The sequence below is a fragment of the Sceloporus occidentalis genome, unplaced genomic scaffold (assembly GCF_023333645.1).
Source record: "Sceloporus occidentalis isolate IW3139 unplaced genomic scaffold, rSceOcc1.0.p SCAF_4, whole genome shotgun sequence".
Taxonomy (NCBI): domain Eukaryota; kingdom Metazoa; phylum Chordata; class Lepidosauria; order Squamata; family Phrynosomatidae; genus Sceloporus; species Sceloporus occidentalis.
This window is the reverse complement of record NW_028316984.1, coordinates 39,364,471-39,390,940: the sequence shown is the minus strand read 5'-3', so window position 1 is coordinate 39,390,940 and position 26,470 is coordinate 39,364,471. Positions and strand designations below refer to the sequence as shown.

The 26,470-nt window shown below is 38.2% G+C and overlaps 1 protein-coding gene across 1 annotated transcript in view; it reads left to right on the top strand.

The window, feature by feature from the left end:
• Window positions 1–24,229, top strand: part of LOC149313789 (uncharacterized) — a 66,487-nt gene extending 42,258 nt beyond the window's left edge. Inside the window, exons 19-36 of the mRNA XM_089523291.1 lie at window positions 50–118; window positions 1,926–1,997; window positions 3,613–3,681; window positions 5,386–5,454; window positions 5,544–5,612; window positions 6,713–6,781; window positions 8,034–8,102; window positions 9,296–9,364; window positions 10,729–10,797; window positions 11,505–11,585; window positions 12,858–12,893; window positions 13,963–13,999; window positions 15,364–15,921; window positions 19,123–19,343; window positions 19,944–20,034; window positions 20,134–20,262; window positions 21,323–21,514; window positions 24,184–24,229. Of these exons, the coding sequence (XP_089379417.1) occupies window positions 50–118; window positions 1,926–1,997; window positions 3,613–3,681; window positions 5,386–5,454; window positions 5,544–5,612; window positions 6,713–6,781; window positions 8,034–8,102; window positions 9,296–9,364; window positions 10,729–10,797; window positions 11,505–11,585; window positions 12,858–12,893; window positions 13,963–13,999; window positions 15,364–15,921; window positions 19,123–19,343; window positions 19,944–20,034; window positions 20,134–20,262; window positions 21,323–21,514; window positions 24,184–24,191 (1,977 nt within the window). The 3' untranslated portion in view covers window positions 24,192–24,229. The remainder of the gene's footprint in view (window positions 1–49; window positions 119–1,925; window positions 1,998–3,612; window positions 3,682–5,385; window positions 5,455–5,543; window positions 5,613–6,712; window positions 6,782–8,033; window positions 8,103–9,295; window positions 9,365–10,728; window positions 10,798–11,504; window positions 11,586–12,857; window positions 12,894–13,962; window positions 14,000–15,363; window positions 15,922–19,122; window positions 19,344–19,943; window positions 20,035–20,133; window positions 20,263–21,322; window positions 21,515–24,183) is intronic.
• The last annotated feature ends 2,241 nt before the right edge of the window (window positions 24,230–26,470 follow it).

Sequence of the window (26,470 nt, the reverse complement as noted above, 5' to 3'; positions counted from 1 at the left end):
ACTGTACAGTTACATACCCAATTATGCTAGTCCTTTCTTTCTGTTTCAGGGAGAACCAGGTTTGCCTGGACTCCGTGGCCCAGAAGGTGCTCCTGGAATTGGAATACAGGGTGAAAAGGCAAGGAATTTATTTGTTAATGGACTGTGGAATTCTTATGCGACTATAAAGCCTAATGATACATTGTTATTACTGTGAGCAACATCTTAGATTTCACCAAACACCTGGAAAGTGGTGATGGTTTGAGGTTGGTGGGATTTAAAGGAAAGAAACAGCAGGCAGTAACATTGTACCACATGTTAATTTTCCTCAGGAAGTATGCTGAGCTAGCTGTAAAACAGAAGTCAGGAGGGAAGTGACAAGATGGGAGAAAACTTAGCACATGGCATCCACTGATAGCTTCACTCTTTATGATGCTATTTTACAACTGTTTAGCATAGCTTATATTCTGAAACACAAATCTATAGCTGTAACATCTCATTAGGATGATTGTTAGTACCTTGGAATAGTGAAGTTATTTGTTCATTCTTTTTAAAAAAGACAAGTTGATCAACTCATATAGATTTCATTTTGTTCATGAAAGGGTAATATTTCCATCATTTTCCAACAGCAGCAGAAGCCTGCTCTAGCAAAAATGTGTTCACTAGAATCTCATATAACTTTTTACATTACATAACTTTGCACATACCTAGCTACCTAGCAGAGGGACTGAGAAACCTGTTTACTTAAATATGAAGATACATAGTGGTACATCAGCAAGAGCGCCTAATGCATGTTGGGACCAATGATAGTGCTGGGTAATGTGTATTGTGCACTGAAGCACATTAGGCACTTTGCTGGCTCTGCTATGTAGTAACATAACAGCAGTCCTCCACAGGATACAGATGTTATGCAACTGCACAATTCTAATTCCCATAGAAGTAAATCCACTTATAATGACATAAGGTCCCAACAGGATTCTAGCAAGTGTCTGCAAATGTAACATAATCTCAATTTTTAAAAAATCACTGGAACCATAATGTTTTATTATATTTTAAAAAACAAACACCTGAATGTGAGATAAACCAATTCCCTACTGGCTTTATGGCATCCTGGTCCTAATTGAAAGCTTCTCTTCAATTTCAGATTCCCTGTACTCATGCAACAGGACTTTCCTCTGTATGTCCACTTCTTCTTGTCCCAAAGCTTTCCCTCTGTTGCAGAATTTGAGGGGCTCCAAAGGAGGAAGGAGACATGTTTTTGTTTGCAATTGTACTGATGCCCTTACAGATCTCATGTGCCAGAAGCCCTCCTATTTACCTTTGTGTGTGCTACGAAGCAGTGGCATCCCTAGGCTTGGTGCATTGATCTCCTCCCATACCAAAGCAACTATTTATGTTACTCTTAAATCATAATTCCCTTATATCATTGAATGTAATGGTAATACTTGTGACAGAAACAATTAGCACAATTAAAATTATACCTTTAAATTACAATATCATATGAACATCCTAGATATATTTACATATATATTGTCTCATGTGGTTAAAGTGAAAGTTTGGTAAAATGTGATGTTTATAAAGAAAATTTTAGAAGAGAAGAATAAATTTTAAAAAATTAAAAATTTAAATTACTTTCTTTTTTCTAAAGAAAAGTGGGGGCCTCTTATTTCTACTTCCACTGAGCATCCCCCCACCTACACCAGCTCTTCAGCATTTTAAAGGGACACAGTAGAGTGCCACAGCCCATTTCTGTCAAAAGGCAGATGTTTGAGGAGCATGGTGTCACCCGACCTTAGGGTGTTACCTGGTGTGGTCCACACCCCCTCAGAAACCCCTAGTGACACCACTGCTACAAATAATTTTTGTCATTTTCTGCAACAGAGTTAAAACACTTTTTTCCATGGACTTCAGAGTAAAAAATATAATCACATAAATACTTTTTCTAGGGTGATCAAGGTCAAAGAGGTATACGTGGTTTATCAGGACCAACTGGAATCCCTGGACCAGCAGGGGCTAAGGTAGCATTCTTCTGTTGTTCTTTATTACCGTCTCTGGCATGGTTGGGCAAATTGGTTATGACCAAACTAGGCATGAAGTTTATTACACAATTTGTCATTGCATCATCTATTCTTTTTTCAATAGCCAGCATGTGTGTACTGTGTATGATTCTGATCAAGTCTGAAGTAGAGGAAGAGTTAAAGGATTCCCATTACTGGTCCCAATGGACCCTGAAAAGGGGGGCAGGGGGAGACCCAAGACTCCCTTAAGACTAGAACAGAGAGAATTGAGCCCCCCCCCAAAAAAAAAATTGGACTACCCATATTCCTGTGCAGTTGAGCCTCCTTGGGGTTTATCAATCAGAAATGTACTAAATGATCAAACACTAAGAAATACAGTTGTCCTTCCACATCCATGGATTCTTTATCCACAGATTCAACTACCCATGGCTTGAAAATATTTTTTAAATATATGTATAAATTCCCAAAAGCAAACCCTGGTTTTCCCATTTTATATAAAGGACACAATTTTTATTTTATATTATATTTATATTTTATATTTACTGAGACCTGAGCATCCACGGATTTTGTTATGTACAGAGGATACCAAGGACCCACTATGCTAAGACAGCTATTGTAGAGTATTTGCGAGTAAGCTACAGGGAAAGCACGAGGACACTTTTCTAAGTCACGTTGTGCTTGTAAGAATTTTCATATTTAAGGCTGTTTCAATGGCAATGTATGGGGAAAGTATCCCCCGCCCCCACCAGAAAACAGAATTAATAAACCTGCCTGCCAATCTTGATCCCCTTCTCTGGGGTCCCTGCTGCTTCTGGCCCTGTTCCTCAAATGCACACACAGCCTTGGTTTGGCTGTTCACTTTTAAGACAACAACCATGCAAGAACAGAATATGACAAATATGTCTAGTTTATGTCTATTACAATAAATGGCAAAAGTAAGAAATACATGAAGGGGCGAAGTTAGAAGTAGAAGGGACTTCAAAGATATACAACAGCCTTCCACAATGTAGTGCTGTACAAAAGTGTATGACTACAAATCTCATCATTCTCAGTCAGCATGGACATTGGCTGACTGGAGACGACCACAGGACTGCATGTCCACAGGACTGCTTTAGTTGTTGTGTAAATGGATTAATGTGTGAAGAATGTAGGAAGCAGGAGCAAGATAATAAGGTGTCAAAATGAGGAGGGGGGCGTATTAAAATTTAATGATTAATGATTGAGATGTAAAAGAAAGAAGTTAGTGGGTTGTTCACTTCTTAGTGTAGTTTTAAACTCTCCCCCTCCGATAACCCCATAAAATACAACATATAAATGTTGTAAATATAAATATATAAATATAAATAATTGAACAAATTTCAGTTATTTCCAGTTCTTACAAAATTAAATTTATTGAAATAATTTCAGAAAAACCTTTGCCTAAATTACACAGGTGTAGAATATAAGTTAGACTGAATTTGAGTTACTTGGACAAAACCCTTTAGTGACAATGAATCCTGGCTCTTCCTATATCTAGCAAATAAGAGTCTGTTGTTTAAGAGGTACCATGACTTGAAAATTGTTTATTCTTTTTGTTATATGCCATTAAAATCCATTGATTTGCTTCTTACGGCAGGGTGAACCTGGTGCACCAGGGCGTCTCGGAATGCCAGGTCTTCCAGGACGAGCCATTATGGGACCAAAGGTGAAGAACAGTATTTCCCTTGCTTTGTGGTATTCCTCATATCAGCATGTCTTTGATTTGCAAATACATATCACTAGGAAATAATCATCTTTCAGTTTAATTATTCTTGGCATGTCTAACATTTACTTGGAACCTAGACACTGAGAAACACTAATTAGGAGGGAAGAAATGTGGCCATTTCTTCACACCAGGCACTAATGGAGCAAATAAGGCAAGGAGGAGCACTGAATGTGCCCTAAAGGGATATTCTGGATCAGAAAGTGGTTGGGGGAAATACAAGCATTGCCCTAAATGGGGATGAGGCTTTAGGATATAACATTTTCTCTACCAAGAATCAAACCTCTAGACCATTAATTCCAAACATTTAGTCCTCCAGATGTTTCAGACTTCAGCTCTCATAATTCCTGACTGTTGGCCAAATTGGTTTTGGCTTCTGAGATCTGAAGTCCAAAACCAATGGAGAAGCAAAGGGTGGAAACCACTGCTCTAGGCCATAGGGCCATTTCAGGATTTATCTCACCGACAATTCTGAATGGCTGTGATATCCAGAGTTTTCATCTCTGCACTGATCCATAAGGTGGAGTGCAGGCCCACTAGCTTCTGAGGCACTTGAGTAGGGACTTTATCACACGAACAAAAGATACAGGAGCAAAGTGGGATGCTCCTATCAATATCGCGCAATAGTACAAAGATTTTGACATGACGTTGCGCAGTGTCACAATTATCCTGCAATTATCACATGAATAAAGAGGAATTCTACCACCATGGATTTTCCCATGACTAAAAAGTTGCACTAGAATTCCTCTTTATTCACACAATAATCACGGGATAATTGTGATATCATGCAACGTTGTGTCAAAATTTTCACACTCTTCTGTGATATTCCATTATGCTCCCATTTTTTTTGTCCATGTGATAAAGTAGTAAGTTACTCATAGTGACAGGGCAGGAAAAGAGACTGCTCAACAGTCATTGGTGAGCATCCCAGAGTTTTTGCTTTCTTGCTATGAATTTAATTGTCTTATTTTTGTATTCTCTGTTTGTCTGTATATATGTCTTTACTGTTTGTATACTGCCTTTATTTATTTACTCCTGGCATTTTTGTGCTGCCTTTCTGTAACTTGTCAATGCATTGTATAAAACATGAAAATAAATAAACAAGCAAACAGCCTCATGAAAACACTAAAACAATAAAAGCAATAACCAACATTCACTAAGGCAGTTACAAATCCATAACCTAGAGTTATGCACACAGGACTGTTTCTAATTGATGATCCCTACATTTTCCCCAATTTAGGAGATAGAGAGCATGATAGTCCCCCAATACCTACTTACCAGGCAGTAGCCACTGTAAGCGATGGGGATCTGTTCCTCTATCACAGAAAGCAGCTGACTGCTGTTCCCAACCCTCTCTTACTATCAGTCTTTATCAATGCAAGGAGGAATTATGGCAGGGCCCTATTCCTGACTGTTACACTGGATATCACTGATGGGAGGGGTGGGACTGTCAGTCAACTGTCTTCCTGTTTTGTATATTGTTTTCAGAGATGTAAAATTGTAGTAAGTTAATAAAAATGTGGCCCTAGTTCACCTAGTATTTACATCTGGGCTATTTCTTCCACAATATTTGCACAATATTTGTCATTATTTCACACTTGGGTGAATATGTTTCTCCTCTCCCTCCCTTCTTTTTTTAAAATGAAGGGTGATATTGGATTGCCTGGACCTCCTGGCCCCATTGGAGAACAGGGCATAGGGATTCCAGGGGCTAAGGTAATAACCAACATTTCCCCCAAAAAATTCATACACCTAACAAACTACCATAGCAGAAAGTACATATATTTTCTCTTTTGATGAAAAAGGGTGACCGTGGACATCCAGGACCACCTGGACCATTCGGACCTAAAGGAGATGGATATCTGGGCCCACCTGTAAGTATTTAAATGTATTTTTACACATTGTTAGGTAAAACTAGTTCCTGTAGGGTGGCAGTGATATTGAAGAGATTTGCAGACTCTCTGAAATTATAGAGAAGGAGAAATGCTTCCCTTTAGAGCAATGATTCCCAGACTCTGGCCTTCCACGTGTTTTGGACTTCAGCTCCCAGAATCCCAGACTGTTAGCCATGATGAGTCTTCTGGGTGCTGATATCCAAAAGACCTGGAGGACCTGAGCTTGGGAATTACTCCTTTAGAGCATACAGGGTTTCAAATCTTTTCAGTGAGTTAATATGTCCATTTATACTTTACTCACAACTCTTCACTTTTAGATATAAAGAGATCATAGGGAGCCTTCAGTCTCAGGAGCCTTCACCATTAACCTTTCTCATTACTCACTCTTTGCCATTATGGAACATAATTCCAAGGGTGAACATGGTCTGAAGCTTGATCACTGCTCACGATCTCACAATCTAAGGAGTTGGAACCAAGGTCTGAGAAGGATCCATTTTCAAGTGTTCTATCAGATGTGTGGTATTTTCCACTACCATCATCACTCACAACTGTGTTATCAGTCTAAGTTATTTCTGTAGTCTGCCACAACAGCTTGCAAACTTGGAAGTAATGGATTACAGCTTATGAAGTTAACTATAACAAGTTACTCCTTCTTTGGTAAATAGGATGGAAGAAATTCCCATTTCTAAAGTCACAGAACAAGTGGAAATGAAGCCATACTGTTGGTGAAACATTTTCTAGTTACTTTTAAAAGGTGTGATGGGGAATTTTTAGAGACATTCTAAAATGATATTTCAGGTCTGATGCCATGCTTTTATCAATTTTAAAGTGCATTTTTAAAGAACATAACATAAAATAATGAAAAGGTAGTGACTAATGTAACATTGCTTTTATGAGTGATAATAATTAAATACTAATCACTATAAATCGTGGACATTACTTGTTTAAAATAATTTCTGATAGGATACTGCTGGCATTACTTTGGTACAGATACAATTTGAATACTTTACCTCCATAGCAGAAAACATTGTGTTATCTTAAAGCAATGACTACTTAATCAAGTTACTTTCCAATTTTAGGGTCTTCCAGGTCTTCCAGGAGCTCCTGGAGAGCAAGGTCCTGAAGGGATTGGTTTACCTGGACCAAAGGTACAAATTGGTAATTTGGTATTTAAAAAGATATCAAATTATTGCTTCTGATCTGGCTATTATATGTACTTCCAAATGAGTGTGTGAAGCTTTCTAACTGAGATTTGGTTCCAGAATTTGAGAACATTTTGTAAAAAATTATAGAACTGCTAACCAGGTCTATCTAGAACTAGCAAATGTCCCCAGCTCTGCCCACATTAGAACATCTCTTATAGTGTCATACAAGAAAGTCTTGAAGCAACTTTTTGGAGCAGCCAAAGTTGGGCACATTGTCTAAATTCAGTGAGAGTAAAACCATGGAATGTGAAGACTGGTAGCCTGACTTCTCCTAAGATGTTCCTCACAGGGGATATACCCATTGATTTGATGCAGTTGAACTTTACCATTATTGCAATATATCTTTGGAAGCTGGCTTTTCCTTTCCATTGCATCACATGTTCAAGAAGCTGCCATCAAAGCAATTGCAATTAATGGATCAGAACCTTATCCAAGGTGAGATCTTAGGATAGTTACTTTTTCCTCTCCAGAGGTGGTTTCTAGTGAGTTATGGTTTCTCTTTTGCTATCAGTCTTGCATTTTTCTGCTGTGGAGTCTCAGCTGCTCTAGATGAAGCCTTCTCTGTTCTCTTTCCTGCTCTGTGGTTGTGGTTACTGTCACTTGGGTTTTTGCATGCTTGGTTTTAATAAGATACCTTGCATTACCAAATGCCTTCCAGTAGCAATTGTTCTGAATATTAGCTCTGTCATACCTTTGCCACCTAGAGACCAAAGTTGAAGTGCATTAAATACCAATAGCAAGTACATTTCTATACTTCTTATCAGTGAACTAACATTCCCTAAGTGGTTTACAATGTGTAAGCTAATTGCTCCCAACAAGCTAAGTATTCATTTTAGCAACCTACAAAAAGATAGAAGAATGAGTGGACCTTGGAGCCCTAGATCGAACTCACAACCTTGTGGCTGCAGTAGTGACATTTAACCATCAGTAGCTGGAGCCAGATGTAATATGGGCCTTATTTAGTGTGCAGTATGAGTATCCAATGTGGGCCTCATTCAGTGGTACACGGCAACTCAGACTTAAAGTTCAGACTATTAGTTTACACTTAACTCTATGTTAGTGGTGAATCAAGTATTTAATTAGTTTTCTCCAAAATACATTCTACTTGATCAATTTATGTTGATGACTAAGTATTTTGTATGCATTGTGCATGTAACAGTAACAGTCATTGTGAAATTATTTCAAATGTTTTAAGGGTGATCCAGGTGTGAGAGGGCCAGTTGGTCTTCCCGGGCCATCAGGGGAAGGTCTTCCAGGACCAAAAGTAAGTAACAATTAAATCTCAACTGTTACTTACTCAAAAGTAAGTAACAATTACATATCAATTACATCATGTCTCACAGATATGATAATTATGTTTTCTCTATGTGTATAACGGGGGATTAACTTTGTATTAAGGCAGGAATAACTAATTTTATATCAGGTGTTTTGTTAATGAAAAGACAGAGACCATTTGGAAAGTGCTAATCAAATTAATGATACATGAGTAATGAATCAAAACTGTAAAATATTCTTAAACACAATGCAGAATTTAAAATGACAGCATTGAAACAGAAATGAATTTTGATGGTGATAAGTCTCAAACTGTACAAACCAGGGTTTGTTTAAAGAGATCAATGTGGAAGAGAAATGGATGGAGGGACATTGTTTCCAAGATTAAAGCAGAAATAATAATAATACTTGGAAAGGCAAATGTATGGACAGATAGAGCTCTCCAACTTTTCCATTAATGTCCATTCCACCAGTTGACTGGTTTGGAACCATCAGAATTTGGAGCAAGTGAATTGTTTTCCTGTGCCTGAGATCAGAGTGCCTTCTTTCATAGGAAAGCTCTCTTGGGTCAACTGCCTCTGGACTGGGAGGTGGAAACAAGAATTTTACATGCCACACTGAGGTGGAATTTATGCCTAGTTATAAAGCCATTTTGTTTAAAGCAACAACTCTTAACAAATAGTTCACAAAATACTTAAGGCTAAAAGCCAATGGTTTGTTTCAGGATGCAGTACCAGCAAAATTGGAACTTTCTTCCATCTCCTCTTGCAACCTTCTGTGGTGCAAAAACACAGGTTTTTAGGGTGCATTGGCAATTTCAGGAGAGAGAGAGTGGTGTCACACATTCTGACAGCAGCAGTGGAAGTTCATTATTGAATTGTGGGCTAAGTCTGAAATTTCATAAACAATCACATAGAAATAAGTCTCACTGGACTTATATTTGAGTAGATTTAGACCTGTAAGGCAACCATTTTAAATATCTTTATTTGAAAAAGAAACACACTCTAAAATTAGCTCATGGATCTTATAATATTTATGCCTATACCCAAGCTGCAGGACACATTAATAGAATCTTGAGGAGCTTCATTGCATCTTACACTTATTTTTAAAAGAAATGACCTGAAATATGGTGGTATTTATCACAGCCATTAACTTCTAAAGATATTGTGCTATTTCTTCATTCAGGGCAATGCTGGTCGGCAAGGGCCACCTGGAGCTTTGGGGCCCCCAGGGGAAGGTATCCAAGGACCAAAGGTATCAAGACATCAAATATTCAGTGTTCACATGTAATCAACAGTGCGTGGAAATGACTTTAAAGCTTGATATTACATTGCAAGGCCTGGAAAATCAGGCAACTATTTCCACTACAGGATGGATATCTTTGTGGAAACCAAATTGGTTAATAGGTTCAAGTTGCTATTGCCTGTCCTGACACTATTCATGAGCAAACCTTAAACAGAACTTGCTAAGTGAATAATGATTGTGTATGTGTGTTGTTTGCTTTTGAGTCATTTCCGATTTATGGCAGCCCTAAGGTGAACCTATCACAGCCAAACAAATTCATGTTCCACGTAATTCCAGGGACAGTTTCCATGTGTATCTTCACAAATGCTGCATTGTGATGTTATATCAAGGGTAAGTAGGGACTTTTCCCAGTGTCTCCAGCCTTAAGATCACATAGTCTTAAGCAAGAGTAGATTGGCAGAGTGCACCAAATTAACACATATTGTCTGAATTTCTTTTTGCTCATAGATACATACTGGAATGTACTTGGAAGAATTGTCTTTTGTGTGTGTGTCTGTGTCTGTCTTGTAAAACATAGGCCTCTTCCACATGTTGAGCTTCTATATTTAAAACAATAATTTGTGATATGTGGCTTGACCCTTGTTGGTCCAAAGAAATGCCATGTGAAAAACAAACAAACAATTTTCTTCTGAAATAATTTATCACCAAGAGTCACCAAGAGCCATTTAATCAAGGTCAATGTATTGTTCTGTGCTTTGTAAAACAGAGACAAATAAGATTTTAATTAGTTCTGCAGTTGAATTAGTATTATACATATTAATATAGTGGACATTGGAGTCACTTATATGTAATAAAGGACTGAACTGGGGGAGGTGGCATCATCAAAAAATGATGGAGCCCTATGCTGGAATTTGATGTCATCTTTCTAACCATGGACCCAAGCTAATCTCTTAACTGAAGGTTTCTGGAGACAGTATGCTGCACATATCTGCCAAGTACTCCATTCTTCACAGTCCATTCAGCTGATTACTGAGGCTTCTAGATCAAATTCTTCATTTAAAAAATCTGTTTGTCTTTTAGCTTAATTGTAAGTAAGGGAAGGTATGATTCATTTTAGTATTTGTATGTGCTCTAGAACCAAAGTGCTCTGACTAAACAAAGATTCCAGAACATATGTGAAAAGAACATGTGCAGAATTTCATCTGTATGAATATATAGATTAAGTGAAATGTGCTACCATGTGCTTATGTGGCAAAAGACAATCTGAACAAAATTTATTTCCTCTTTAAATTTACACTCCTGATCATAATTGTTTACATCAGCTTGATTAATTTATGATAGTATTTTTAAAGTCAATAATTCTGACCTCTCAGGGTGAGCAGGGAATTCAAGGAATGCCAGGACCTCGAGGGCCTCCAGGAGAAGGGCTTCTTGGACCAAAGGTATGATATGGAAACATAAAGGAAGGACTGTACCTATGAAAAGATATTCTGCAAATATTTTGTGAATAATGATGAACATACTAGAAAATCCTTGCAAGTGATGGACAGCTATATAACAGTAATTTTCACTAATAAATAGTAAATTGCAATGATCTTTGAAACAGTAGTCTTTCGCATTAGTGAGTGATAACTCAAACAAAAGTGACTTGGGAGGGGCCTGTGGCTTCACAAGGGATGGAGACACCCCAGATCTCTGGAAGAGTTACTTTATTGCTGCTAATGAGGTTTAAATTTCATTGTCCTTTGTCTCAATCCCTACATGGCCAAGAGAGGTGCAACCTTGGCCTGCATGGAGATCCCTCCAAACCAACTGAACTACAATAGAGAGAACATTTATACAAAGTGTATGTCTATGACTCTAGCACCATCGCTGTTTCTTCTTCTTGTATGATTTTTAACGTCTTTTAATTATTATTTATTTATTTATTTATTTATTTATACCCTGCTGTTCAGCCAAGGCTATCAGAACAGCTTACAATGTTTGCATTATGTGTTTTGTGCATTTTGGCTGGCTAACAAAGATATCATTCTTCTGTGGGTTTTGGATTTTAATGTATTGGTGTATGGACTGCAAAGCTACTCCTGAATATATACATTATCCAGATGAAAATAAAATACTTTACAGATGTTCTATAACTGTTTCCCAGGGTGACCGTGGAGCTGCAGGTGAAAGAGGAAGAAAAGGCGAGAAAGGCAACATGGGTGATCCTGGTTCAGCTGGAGATCCTGTAAGTATTGTCAGCCTTCCCCAACCAATAGCCCTCTAGATGCATTGGGCTACGAGTTCCATCATCAGCTGGGGGATTCTGGAGGACACCAGCATGAGAAAGCTGATCTATCACTAAATTCCAAGTCTATACCTCAAACTCTACAGAAAAATTGACTTCTGACAGGCAAATAATTTAATATGTATATGGAGGCATACAGAATAATTTTATATGTATATAGAAAAAAATAAGTTAACTCTTTCTGCCCCAAATCCCATTTATGTTTGTAGTAAACTAGGCATATGACATATGGTCATGAGGCAAGAGGTCATATGCATGGGAAAGTTTCTAATGGGTTGCTCCTTTCAAAAATGGCTGGGATCAGAATTGGACAAAGCTATCGTTTGTATTACAGCTACAACATTCCTCCAGCTATCATGACCAGCATTATATTGACAATGGGATTCTGAGAACAGCAGTCCAACAAAGTAACTTTTCCAGATTTTGGACTTTAGACCTCCCTGTGATTTACATAGCAAGAGAGGTTCAGGGAGGAAAATATATCCAACATTTGCTCTAGCAGGATTTGTTTTATTATAACCAACCATAATTGGCTTCCAAAAATCTTCCATGGTTTTGTCTGCCTTAGTTTCACTGCATAATTTCATAATCACCTGTTAAAGAACTCTGAAATTGCCTTCTTTAGAAATACAGTTGGCTCTTCACAGTTGCGGATTTGACTTTTGCAGATTTGATTATTCATGGATTTGATTAATATGTTCTCTCTAAGAATCTCTAGGTACTCCAGCATAACTCTGCCAGAGGTTTATCATAGAGTCACACCGGAAGAGCTAGATATTGCTATAGAAAACTCGATACAACTAGATCTCTAGGCATCTGTAGATCCTCCAGTGGAATGCTATGGTTAGGTTCTGCTGGATGTTGTCCATAGAGCTGCACTGGAGAATCTAGATTGCTAGAGAGGTGTTCTCTTAGGGCAGTGGTCCCCAAACTGTGCCCTTAAGAGATTTTGGACTTCAGCTTCCAGAATCCAAGACTATTGGCCAACATGGCTCCTAGTCCTAGCACCTACTTTTCTTTAAATGTGAAAAAGTGTAAAACCTGTTAGCCCATAAGATTGCTTTTCTGGGGGGGGGGGGACAGATAGCACTTACACAGCTTAATTTGTATCTCATTTTCTATCGAGTTTTTTTATCATAATTTCTCCTGTAGCTGATACCGGAAAGTTTACAGCTGAAGTGGGAATAACTAAATGCACGATTATTATTTCAGGGCAAAACTGGACCAAAGGGAGAACAAGGCCTTACAGTAAGCAAAGAGTCTGTTGGAAATAAAATACAATGTTGTTATGCAAAGTTGTATCAGTCACTTGTAACAGCAGTGCAGTTATCAGTTGAGTGTGACAGTGGGAAACAAATGCTTTATTTGAGAAAGAAATCCATAAATTATTTCCTTATAAAATGTTAAAGTATGAATATATATGAACGTGTAAACAAAAGTATGCACACTAAACAAACAAAATATTTTTATTCACATACTATGTTGAGCAGGGGTATGTGTGCAACATCTGCATGTAGATGAAAAGGGGATCACAAGAATAAAAAGTTTGAGAACCACTGGTTTATAGTGTTGTGTTGAATACTATGGTTTTTGTCTTTCTTTCTTTTTAAAGGATTTTACTGTACAATGTAATTGTTCAAATTTTATTTGGTCTCTTATATCTCAAACAGCTTATTTTCCTTAGACAGAAACTCCGTTGCAGATAGAAATGTTAATATTTAGAAAAAGGATGCTACACATTTTTTGGAGGGAAGCCATTCACCTGTGCCTAATCCTTGAAGATTAGCTGTGTCGAAATCCAACGCTTAGGCAAAAACCTTCCTCCTCCATACATCTAACGTTTGTGCTCTGGTGGGATAACCGAAAACATTAGACAACTCAGAGGGAACAATGTGTAAATGAAAAGCTAATTACCTATGGTGGAGTAATCCTTGATGTAATGCAGGTTGTGGGATGTTTTCCCGTCACTAAAATGTCTTCATTAAGGGAAGTAAATCTTACATATTATGAGAAATTATTTGCAGATTCAGGTTAGAATTACATTACTCTACAGACAATATAAATTACCCACATTTCTATGCGTATTTTGGATCTATAATTAAAGCTTCCTGAGCCAGGATGCAATGGAGCATTTAAAGCATTGGCTGAATAAAATGATATTTAAATGTTTAATCTTCATGTCATGAAAGATATTGGCAATTCCTCAAACAGCAACAAATGTCTGAAATTTCAAATATGCTTGGCAAAGAGGCCCTTTACGATTAAAATAGCTGTTCAATAATGTATATATACACTTTCATTCTCTTTTCTAACCTAGAGAGAAGATATCATTAAATTAATTAAGGAGATCTGTGGTAAGTTTTCAACAAGCTTTGTCATTTAGGTTGTATCACTATTAATTATTCTGACTATTTACTCCATCCTCCAAAGCATAAAAGTATTAGTAGATCTGCAGCTGCAAAGAAAAGAACAAAATAATCATTGATAATTTCTGTATGCCACATTAATTTGCATAAATGAACACCAAAATTGTCTAGCACCCAGAAAAAGAGTTGGGACAGAACAATACATGTCTCCCAACCTTCCAACTGTCCCACTTGACAATTTGGGCAATTAATCCTCTCATCCTTTTTTTCCCCTTTTCTCCTTTTAAAGTATCTCTGTTTCTCTTCCTCATCCAACTTTCCCACTTTGTTTACTTCAGTTGCTGCAAACTGATGAGTTCAAACTGTAAAAGTAGTTTGTGCTCAATGAACTCAGCAGGGGGAGAAGACAGGAGGAGTGGAACCTCAGCTTCCTAATAGTCTTGGGCAAAACTAAACTGCTGCAGCCTCTCCTAGCTTGTCTGTTCTTCTACATTAACATTTTTTGCCATCTTAATAACATTCGGATGTTCCTTGGCCACACATGTCCCATTTTTCATCTGCGAAATGTTAGATGGTATGATTCCTACATCCCTCTGCAGCAAGACCAAATGATAGGCCCTGTGTCTGGTGATCCCTTTCCATTCTTCACTCAGGTTAGGATTTTTCCATTAAGCATTCTCATGCCTAGGGAGAGCTGAATCTCAGGCTAGTTACAGTCAACCAAATTAATTCCAGTTTCCAATTCAGTATATTTAACATGGGGGGAAATTAGAAAGGGTTTATCCCGTGAAAATCACGCAATTACTATTAAAGCATGATTAAGATTTTCATGCACAGCAGTCATTATCCCAGGAATAACCAGGCAATAAACAGCAGGAAAATCCCGTGGATGATTTGTTGCTGTTTATTGCCTGGTTATTCCCAAGTTAATGGTGCTTTAATTGCTTTTGTTTGCGGTGTCATGTGAAAATCTTTATTGTGAATGTGTGCAATTGTGTGATTTTCACGGGATATTCCCAGGATAATGGTACTTTAATCACGACATCATGAGAAAATCTTAATTGGGAATAGATTGTCCAATTGTCCCAGTGTGATAAATTCCAATGAAGCAAACAGAAATAAATGGGAAAATAGTCCGTAGCTTTAAAAAAAAACACTTTTAATTAACAATAACCAATTTCTGAATTTCCCGAGAATAACTCAGCGAGTGTATCCACACTGCAGAAATAAAGCAGTTTGACACCGGTAAGAATGCTTATATAGCATTCTTAAGGAAGAAGACTAAATATATGGGTTGTTTTAATAACTGTTTCAGATATTCAGGATTCGGTTTGTTGCCTTTCCTTTTGCAGGATGTGGTATTAAATGCAAGGAGATACCTATGGAGCTTGTGTTTGTGATTGACAGCTCTGAAAGTGTTGGCCCAGAAAATTTTGAAATAATCAAAGACTTTGTTACTGCTTTAGTAGACCGAGTAACTGTAGGGAGAAATGCTACCAGAATTGGGCTTGTTCTTTACAGTCTGGAGGTTCGTCTTGAATTTGGACTTAACAGGTATACGACCCAGCAGGATGTGAAGCAAGCTATCAGGAAAATGTTATATATGGGAGAAGGTACTTACACGGGAACTGCCATCCGCAAAGCAACCCAGGAAGGATTTTTTGGGGCTCGAACTGGCGTGAGGAAGGTTGCCATAGTCCTCACAGATGGCCAAGCAGATAAGAGAGAAGCGGTTAAGCTGGATATTGCTGTCCGAGAAGCTCACGCAGCCAACATTGAAATGTATGCCATTGGAATTGTAAACACTTCAGACCCAACACAAGTTGAATTCTTGCGTGAGCTGAATCTAATTGCATCAGACCCTGACAGAGAACACATGTACCTCATAGATGATTTTAATACTCTTCCAGGTGAGCATGCACTCTTTCAGGGGGGAAAATGCTTCACAGGTTGTTTTTAGAAGCTAAGAGGTCTTAGGTTTATGTATTTTGATGCCTGTACTTATCCTCTCTGACACTAAATGAGGTATAAAACAGAAGATAGGACCATTGCACCCTCCATGTGTTTCAGATTTCACATTCCAACTTCTCTTACCCTTGGCTATCTGGGACTTATGCGAACTGTAGTCCAAAAGGTTTAGAGGGTACCACCTTGCATCTCCCTGTTCTAGAAAGATATAGTGGACGTATTATTGCTGTGGTGTGCCTTCAAGTAATTTCTGATTTATGGTGACCCTAACATGGGGGTTTCTTGGCAATAGTTATCCAGGGTGCCATTGCCATTGCCTTCCTCTAAAGCTGAGAGAGAGTGACTTGGCCAGTTAATTTCCAGGGCCAAGCAGTGATTCAAACCTGGTTTCCAAAGTTTTATTCCAACCCTCAAATCACTACACTAGACATATACAATATAGAAAATATATACTATATAGAGCAGCTGATTACTGTGCACCTAGCAGGTGTACCCATCTGAAAACTGGTGAATGAATGGTCAAAGGCAAAATGGGAAGTAACTTTCAATTTCTGTTACTTCAGACAGATTTTCTTTGGGGGAGAGTAAGGGGGTTTGGAAGGTATCTAGAAGAAATGGCTTTTAACCAATTTGGAATGGTTTTCACCTTTCAAAAGTTTCAGAATTTCTGTTTCTAAGAGGAAGTGATGGTCCAAGTGGGATGGAGAAGGGCCTAAGGTTTTAAGCAAACCAGTGCTTTGGTCAGAGCCCTAATGATGTCTTGGAGGCTACAGAGGGCTGCCTCACCTACCCAGTTTAGTTTGTATAAAACTGGAATGTGGAATTATGATTCTCCAGATACTGCTGGATTCTCACTCCCATGATTCCTCACCATTATCAGTGTTGACTAGAGCTGATGAGAGTTACAGCCCAACAACATTTAGACGGGGGGGGCACATGTTCACCACCTTCATTAGAGGAATGCTTTATAATATCTGGGTCTATATGGACCCCAGCATAAATCATTTGGAGCCTCTTTTTATGCAGCTGCCGCATCGAAATTCTTGTGACCAGCCAGTTTTTGCCTCTTGAAAAACACAAGAATGGAAGCACATCTGCTGCAGGCCAGTGGAGTCATAGTCATTTTGTTGTTGCTCAGGGTTCCAGGGATTTAAATAATACCCAATGTATAATTGATTCAAAAGGCTGCATGTAACATGTCCCAGTGCAGTACTTCCATCTCAGCAATCTCTGAGGCAGGGATAGGCAACTGACACCCTTGGGACTCAGCCTAGTATCCAAGATTTTCCAACAAACTCCCTGATCCCAAGGACTCCCACCCTGCCATATATACCTCCTCCCTGTACACTAATGTCTCACTTTGGCCTGTAGGTAAGGTGTCCAAAGGGAGACATCTCTGCCACTTTTTATTCTAGCTATGGAGGTAGGAATAAAGGGGATACACGGTCTGTCTTATTTGATACTATATTTCCTAATTTCCAGAGGGCAAGGCTCTTCCAGATTAGACTAAAGAATAATGAGTTCTCACAGTATAGCTCCTTGGGTTTCACCAGTATTTGGCAGTTGTTGTCCCCTCTACATCCACTTGTTCCATTTTTAGAAGTGTTGGTAGTGATTTCTTAAATGTGGACTAGGTCTCTTCCAAAGGTTGTTTTTTTTTGGGGGGGGGGGGAGGGGGGCCTTTAACAGGGGCATAGTTTGATCAGATAGTCTGTGGTTTGGAGGGCAATTTTCTCCTCTAAATTCTGTTTTAATTTTTTTTATAGGTATAGTGTTATAGTATTATTTCACTGATGTATGGATGTGCTATCCAAACAAAATTAAGAAAGAGGAAGGGGGAGAAAAGAGAATATTTTTCTCCAGTATGTCTCAGAATTAAAAAGAAACATACTCAAGGATGGGAATAAAATGTTGCAGTTGATGCTAGGAATTGCTAGAAAATAGTTCTGGACAACAGAAAAGTTGTTTGAATAGATAGATAGATAGATAGATAGATAGATAGATAGATAGATATCTTCAAACAACTTTTCTGTTGTAAAGTCGAAGGCTTTCATGGCCGGCATCCATAGTTTTTTGTGGTTTTTTTCGGGCTATGTGGCCATGTTCTAGCAGAGTTTCTTTCTGACTTTTTGCCAGCCACAGATGCTGGCGAAATGTCAGAAAGAAACTCTGCTAGAACATGGCCACATAGCCCGAAAAAACCACAAAAAACTTTTCTGTTGTCCAGAACTATTTTCTAGCAATTCCTAGCATCAACTGCAACATTTTATTCCCATCCTTGAATATGTATATCTTGAATATATATATCTTCAAACAACTTTTCTGTTGTCCAGAACTATTTCCTAGTTCTCTAGAAATTTTCTAGTTTCTGTTGTCCAGAACTATTTTATATATATATATAAAACTCTAAGAACTACAGCAACAAATACTACAACTCCCAGGACATTTGTCCCTTCTGGAAGAGCTCTTAGTCTGTTGAAACAAACAACAGTATGTGGTAATTGAAAAACTAACTATGCATAAACTTTCTTGGACACGTCCACTTCAACAGATGAAATGTTGCTCTAACTGGCAGTTTTATACACAGAAGGTCAGGTGGAGGGGAAAATTTAAAAGTGGGATCAGAGGTGATTGAAATTCACCAGTGTATGTGCATGAGACTGTCCAATGAGGTGACATTTCAAGTCTCTGATCATGTCCACAAAAGCTTATGACATAATAAAATTGGTTAGTTTTTCAAGAGCTAAAAGAATCAGTTGTTTTATATTTCTACATAAATAGGAATTCCACATTATCCTTAGGCAAAAGCTAATAAATGAACAGAACATACCTACTGTTGTGCACAGTAAGATAAAGTGTGATATGCACGGATATTATTCTTGCTTTGCAGACATACATTAAATAGTTATAGATTGTGCTGCCACACAGATAGAACATAATATTCTAAAAAGAAGAAAAGAAAGGAGAGAATAAAAAGGGAAAACATATTTGTTCCAAGCAGCACTAAAGAAACAAGCAATGCTTTAAAAATAATTATGGAATATGGTACAAATTACAAGAATAACTTGCTCCTTGACTAATTTGTATGTTTTCAACATTTAGAATTTTTATGTTTTTTCCTAAACAACTTCTCTTTAAAATAGCGTTGGAATCCAAACTTGTTAACCAGTTTTGTGAAGATGAACATGGTGCCTTAATATATAACCGAGTGGGAAATGGAGGAAGTATAAATGGGCCATCAATTCACTCAATATCTTCTCGTTCTTCACAATACTTATTGCACGCTAACAGTCACAATGGATATGAGATATCAGTGAAGGAGAATTCTGTAAATCTTGGTCAACCTTCTCGACCATTAATTCCGGTAATTATTAGATACCTGATATTTTCTGAATTCCCATTTTACTTGCATAATGGGGTTGCCCTTAGATTCTCTTTGCATTCCAGGGGCCTTTTTACACTACACAAGCATAGCATTATCTTTCTATTTCAACTGCCTCAGCTGCATCCCTAGAAATCCTGGGATCTGCAGTTTGGCAAGGCACCAAAGCTCTCTACCTGCGATTTCTAAATGCTCCTTAAACTGTTACAGTGGAATCATAATGGTATTACTGTGTTCTATGAAGGGCCCCCAGTATTTTGAATCTGAATATATATTTTTAATAACCTACCTGGTTAGCTTCTGGCTAATGTCAATGAAGGATCAAAGTTATTTTCAAAATTTTAGAAGTTCAAAATCACTTGAATGCTGCTTCCTAGATCTATAGTTGAAGAAAAAATACTTTCGTATATTTGAGCACCCATTCTATTCTTTATTTTGAAAGATGTAGCCACAAGTGACAAATTGGGGGTGGAAGTAAAATGGAGGGGAATATACTAGTCTTCCAAATAATACTCAGGGCAACATTTACTGATGGAAAATTCACTCATATTTTGAAGTTAACAGAACCAAATTTTGTTTCAGGACAAAGAATCACCCAGGATATTTCATGAGAACTATGGTGTGGGACCTGATGGAGATGATCTCCCATTCTTGTCTCCAATCAATAACAAAGGTAAGTATTTCCATCATCAGATTCCTAGCAGGGCATGACACAGACCAAAAAAAACATCTTTGTTAAACATTTTCTTTTTAATATTATGTCCTGTGGTAGTTACATCAGCAGTGCCATCAACTTCAACACCTTCATCACCACCACCACCTCTGCCATCTCTAACAACAGAAAAGATGCTGTCACCATCCCATTTATCAACTTCTTCTGCAGCACCTGCACCAAAGCCAGGTCACTTCATAAGTTTTCTAAATATATAACATTTTCATATACAAATAAATGTATAGTAAGTTCATTCTAATGACTTGTTTTATGATGTGATTAGTCAGTCAATAAAAGGGGAAGGCAAATTAACCAAAGCTTTTCTAGAAATGATTCCAAGCTTCTAGTCTTGCTGGTCTGACCAGAATCCAGCTCAGTCTCTACTGATGGAAGAACTCTGTTGGTAGGTCCAATGGACTAAGGATGGCAATGTTTCCTTTACATGCACATGGGTAAAACATTTCTAATAGTACACTAGTACACTTTTAAAGAGAGTTATTTCTACTTCTATATCTGGAGAGATGCTAATGAGCTTATTTACCTAGCTGTGCTATAAGATGAGAACTTAGGGGAAAGTTCCTCCTGAAGTTCTGGAGGGTTTCTGATACTGTCAAAAAACAGAATTTCTTAATTTGGCTAATACAATTCCAATTAATCCTGTCATCCCAGCTTTCATCTGATTTTATAATGTTAATTTCTTTCACCTTCTCCCATTTTTTCTTTGACCTCAGTTTACTCTAGTTGCTGAGTTCAAAATATGCAAGTAGTTTGCAGTCAGTTAACTCAGCAAGGGGGAGAGGCAGTGGCAGCAGCAGAATCTTTCCCTTCCCAGTAGGCTCAGGCAAAATCAAATTGCTGCAGCCTTTGCTAACTTGTCTGTTCTTCATCATTAATAACTTTAGCCATCTTGAGCACACATTGATGCTGCATTGATGTATTCTGGCTTTTATTGGTTAAGTGTTGGGGGGTATCGGTATGCCATGTACAAATTATGCCATGTACAGTTTTTTCTGCTTATGAAATCAAACTTTCTTCCAGTTGTGGCCAATGCTTTTACAGATTTTAGGGAGGTATTTCTCTTTCTCAGAAATTCTGAGGTATTTTCTTTCTCCATCATTAACTCTATACATTTAGCTGGTAACATTAGCTTTATTTGGGTTTGTTTTTTTTCATTGCAGCTTTATTGCAATAATTATTTCTATAAAATACCACACTGAAAGCAACTATCCTTTGTTTTTGTTTCTTAAAGAAAATATCCTGAGTTCTCCACAGTGTAAGTTGAGATTAGATCAAGGACCATGCCGTGTATATATAATAAAATGGTATTATGATAAGCAAGCCAATTCCTGTGCTCAGTTTTGGTATGGTGGCTGTGATGGAAACGATAATCGCTTTGAAACTGAAGAAGAATGTAAGAAGACGTGTGTATTTTTCTCTGGAGGTAAGACTCAACTCTTTCTATTGTTAAAACTACTATCTCTATCTCATTTTCCAAAAATAACCTGTGTTGGTGCTTCCAAAGTCTGACACACTTAATAACAAGAGTCATTCTCTCTCTCTCTCTAACGCACACACACATACCTCAAAGACTCAAAGAAAATATGAAAAATTAAATTATCCATGAAAGATTAATTCTGCTTCCTATATAATAGTCTGTGACTAGAAACAGGTGGTGGTGGTTAATTGTCCACTTGTAAAATACATGTAAAGTTGGCTGATATTCTGTAACCTGGCAAGAAGACAAGCAACAGCTGGGTCTGTAGATCTCTTTTTGGGCTTCATCTATTTTCCTCCCACAAGGAGGTCAAAGTAGTAGCTGAAGAAAGGATCTGTTCTGTCACTACTCTTTGGGTCAATGCCTTGAGCAGATCAGTGCTGCTGTGGTTCCCTCTACTCATCCTTCCTTTCCCTCTCATCTGCCTGGATCAAATGGCTCTTTCCTCAGATATCCTCTAGATCAGAGGTGTAAAAAGCGTGTGCCAGGAATAGCTTCCCAAGGCCATTTTCAAGGCTTCAAACACCTCCAGTACCAGCAATCCCCATTTCTTTTTCATTCATAAAATGTTTGGGGGTAAACATTTGGTGCCCAATTTCACCACATTCCACTACCACTACCCCAGCCATTTTAGGCCCAGGAGAGGCCTTTAAAAAAAATCAGGGAGTAAATCCTTAAACTAACACAGGAACTCAACCCTAGGCACTGGGGAGACAGAGGAGCTTATCGCTTGGCTTATTAATTCGTCTTATCTCTTCTGGTTTAAATTTCAATTTGAGCTACATCCTGCTCTTGTCAGAAGGTTTTTGCTGCTGAATTTGCCACCCGGGTGCATCCCAACTTCCAGGAGCGCTCTAGTGGCCATTTTCTTAAGCTGGAAAACTCTTGGATCTGAAAAGAGCTGCATGGAGCGCTCTTGGAAGTGGGGATGCTCCTGGGCTGTATTCGGGTGGCAAATTCAACAGCAAAAACCTTCTGATAAGTTCAGGATGCAGCCTGAATTGAAATTTAAACCGGGAGATGTAAACGGAATTAATAAGCCAAGCGATAAACGCCAGAGAATGGCAATATGTAGCCCCACAAAGTCCCATACACAGTATGTGGACCTCCAGCTCCTGGCAGTTCCCCATTCCTATTTTAGACCAAGGGTTGTCTAAGTACAGCTCTCAAGATATTGTTAGACTGAAACTCCCAGCATCCCTCACATTGGCTTTGTTGGCTAGGAATCATGGGAATTGCAATCAAATGATACCAGAAAGGCTTCACTTTGACCACCCCATACTACACACATCCCTAGCAAAGTGGATTGCTGATTCCCACTGTTCTCTTTCTTTTGATGGCCATCCTGCAGAGCCTCACAATGATTCCTTTGATTACCACTTCACTATGAGCAGGGCTGGCTCTAATAGAGGGCAGAGTCAGACAGCCACCTCAGACAGCTGACTCTGGGTATTTAAAAAATAGCAGAAAATTCTTAGTTAAATACTGGTGTTGTCTTTTTACTACCAGGGAGGTTCGTTGGTGCTTGGGTGATTTTCTACCTGAAGTAAATTGACTGAGGGTGCATCTACCCTGTAGGAATAATGCAGCTTGACACCACTTTGTCATGTTTCCATCCTACAGGATCCTGGAGTTTGTAGTTTTGTGAGGCACCAGCACTCTTTTGCAGAGAAAGCTAAAGACCTTGCAATACTACAAATCTCAGGATTTTATAGGATGGAGCTACAGCACTTAGTGGTGTTAAATATCATTATTTCTACAGTGTAGATGCACCCTATACACTTTCTTGGGGAGGGGAGGATTCCAGTTCAGCCAGCAAATTTTATCCAGCTGGCTCTGTGTCTACTGCAAGTCAGACATTTTGTGGTGATGTGCCTTCATGGTATTATTACAAGCCTGGGAAAATGCAACTAACCTAAAAAGAAGTTAAGCAGTTTCATTCTACTACATGTCTTCCCCTCATTGTATGAAGGAAAAAAAGAGGCTAAAGACTTTTAGTAAAGACAGCTGAACACTCAAGGAGAAGCATATCTTTGAAGGGATTTCACCTTTGCTGGGCATCCTGTGGCTATAGTCTTGACCCTGAGCGAGCCACTTTGCCACTGCCAAGACAGAAGATAACACAAGCACATAGGAAGTTATGAAAGAAGCAATGTTTGTGCTCCCCATTACCCATCACTACAAAGTGGGTTGTAGTAACCAGGAACAGTGATATGTATGTGTGTGTGTGTGTGTGTGATGGTAAATATTTTCAAAGCCTTTAGATGGTGCTATTATAGTTCACTGGATTACAATAGGAAAACAGCATTTATCATTGCTGTTGTGTGTTTTCAAACTGTTTCTGACTTATGGTGACCCTAAGGAAAACCTATCACAGGGTTTTCTGGGGCTTAGAGTGTGTTAACCATCCAATAGGTTTCCATGGCCAAGAGGGCCTGATCTTCAGAGTCGTAGTTCAAGGCTCAAATCGCTATACCACACTGGTTTTCAAAAAACATTTAAGGTAACTGGAAAATGGTGTTTAGGTTTTGGGTGCATCATGTGGTTTCACTTTACTTTCCTTGATAAATCCATATGTATTAATGCAAATTATGTTTATTTGTCTATTTTTACAGATGTCTGAAGAATATTAAGAGAGCTATGTATCAACCAGAAATTCACAGGACTCTTTTTAGTGCAAAAAGAGGAGTTTATGTACGTTGTTTTAAAATGTTGTACTTAATAAGAGGACAGGTCACTATCCTCAAACCGTTTATTCTTGTGTAGTCCTATGAAAGTCATGGGACAGTCTATATCCTACTTCTGAATTCGAAAGATTATATGCCAACAGTGTTTGCTCACTTAACAGAGTTGTGTATACTTTGTCTAAAGTAATACTGCACAAAACCCCCAAAAGGTTGATCTTATTATGCCTCCTGACTACCAAAAAGATCAATGGCCCATTCAAAAGGGCAAACAGGTACAGCATTTCTTGTTTTACTGCATACGTTAATTCAGAACCTATTCATATTCCCGACAAAGTGAGAAATAAAATCAGAGATGGGAAGTCACTTTTCAGACACAGAGCAGCAAGGAATCACTCAGGAAAACTCGATGAAGACTATAGGGAAGCAGGAAGCTCAAATCAAGTGTCTTGATTTAAAAGTACTTGATGTGGTTCATTCCTGGACACTCATCTTCTCAACACATATGACTGGGAGAAGGTAGTAAAAACTTACCATTGATACAAAACCCAGCTAGTGCAAACTTGGTTGAGTATTATGCACATTCTAGAAAGGGATTTACAGAGTTATCTGATTCTGAAAGCCTATTACAGTATTTCCTTCGTTTAACAACTCGGTACAAAATGAAGCCTAAGGTTACTGATTATTTTTTTTTAGACTTGAGTGTATCTAAATCCACACAGGATTGGACAAATTACCAACCTGGAGTTTACTCATCCCTCTCCAAGAATTTTGGAAGGAGTGGAGATTTATCTCTCTTCAGGCCGCCAAGTTATGTATTGTCTTAGAATATATCTAGTTAGATACCTAGATAACACATAGTTCCAACCTTATGTATCTAGGAAGCTGCCAGATACTTGGTCAGCAGTTCTTAATCTGGGGTCTATAGGACTCCTACAGGTCCCTTAGTGGGTTTCAAGAGGATAACAGACTGGGTGCAAAAAATGATTATCATTTACTTCCTTCCTGTTACATTTAATTTTTCTTGTCATTGTGAATTGGAAGATAAAAACCTATTATTTTCCAGTGTTCATTGTAGTTTTCCTTCTTTCCTGACTAGTTTGTGTGAAGGAACTTGATTTCAAATGCAATAATATAAATTGTATGCAAAGTTTTGTGTGCATATATGTATCTTTCTGGGGAAGGGCTCCATAACTTACACCATGTTGTCAAAGGAATTCCATCACTAAACAAAATTAAAAATCTCTGTACTAGGTTTACCAGGGAATGCTACAGATTCTGATAAATTACCTGCTGTGGAGCTATCCCAAGGGCCCCTGCAGAATGCCAAGAATTTAATAAGAACAGCAAAATCTGTTGTTGGTAACAGCTTTATTTATTTCCATTATTTATATCCTGCCTTTCTCCACAAAGGGATTTAAGGCAGGTTTCTTCATACGAATACTAAAAATCTCTCTCATAATTTTCAAACACTTCTGTTTGTCTGTGAACTATTCCAGAGTAACTGATTGAGGATGACCATCTATGCTGTGACCTTACTTTCTTCTACTAGTCAAGAAGTACTGCATATAATGAAGTTGAATCCTAAAAGCATATTTTTCAGTTGCATTATTTTGGAAATGAATTATTATGTAACCTACATTTTTTTATTTTATTTAAAATTATCTCTGTGGTTCTAGATCTCATACTTAGCTTGTTAAAATCATCCCATGGTGATTTAGTTATGCTACCCCTTTATTTGAAGTACTTATCTTCTTCCTCTGGTGATTATATTCACAATCAAACCATTTACCCTCTCATACATTTCCTACAAACATATATGATCATTGGTATGCTTTGAGCAAAGGCCTAGGATTTTAGTATAATATAAGAGGATTCTATTTTTAGATATCACATTTGACAATATATATGAGTATGCAAAGGGATCTTGTAGCACCTTTGAGACTAATCTTGTGAAAGAAGTTGTAACACAGATTTTCACAGACTCAGGTCTACTTCCTCAGTAACATGGATGCTTATGCTATAACTTCTTTCTTTCAGATTGGCGCCTTACAGATGGGCCTAAGCAGCGCTGTCGTTGCGCCAGGAATACGCGCGAGGGGCAGCGCTTCCGGACGCTCCTTGCCCCTCGCGCGTATTCCGTACGGCAAGATGGCGGCGCCCTATACAGACGGGCGCGGCCATCTTGAAGTAATGGACGCGCAGTGTCCGGACGTCT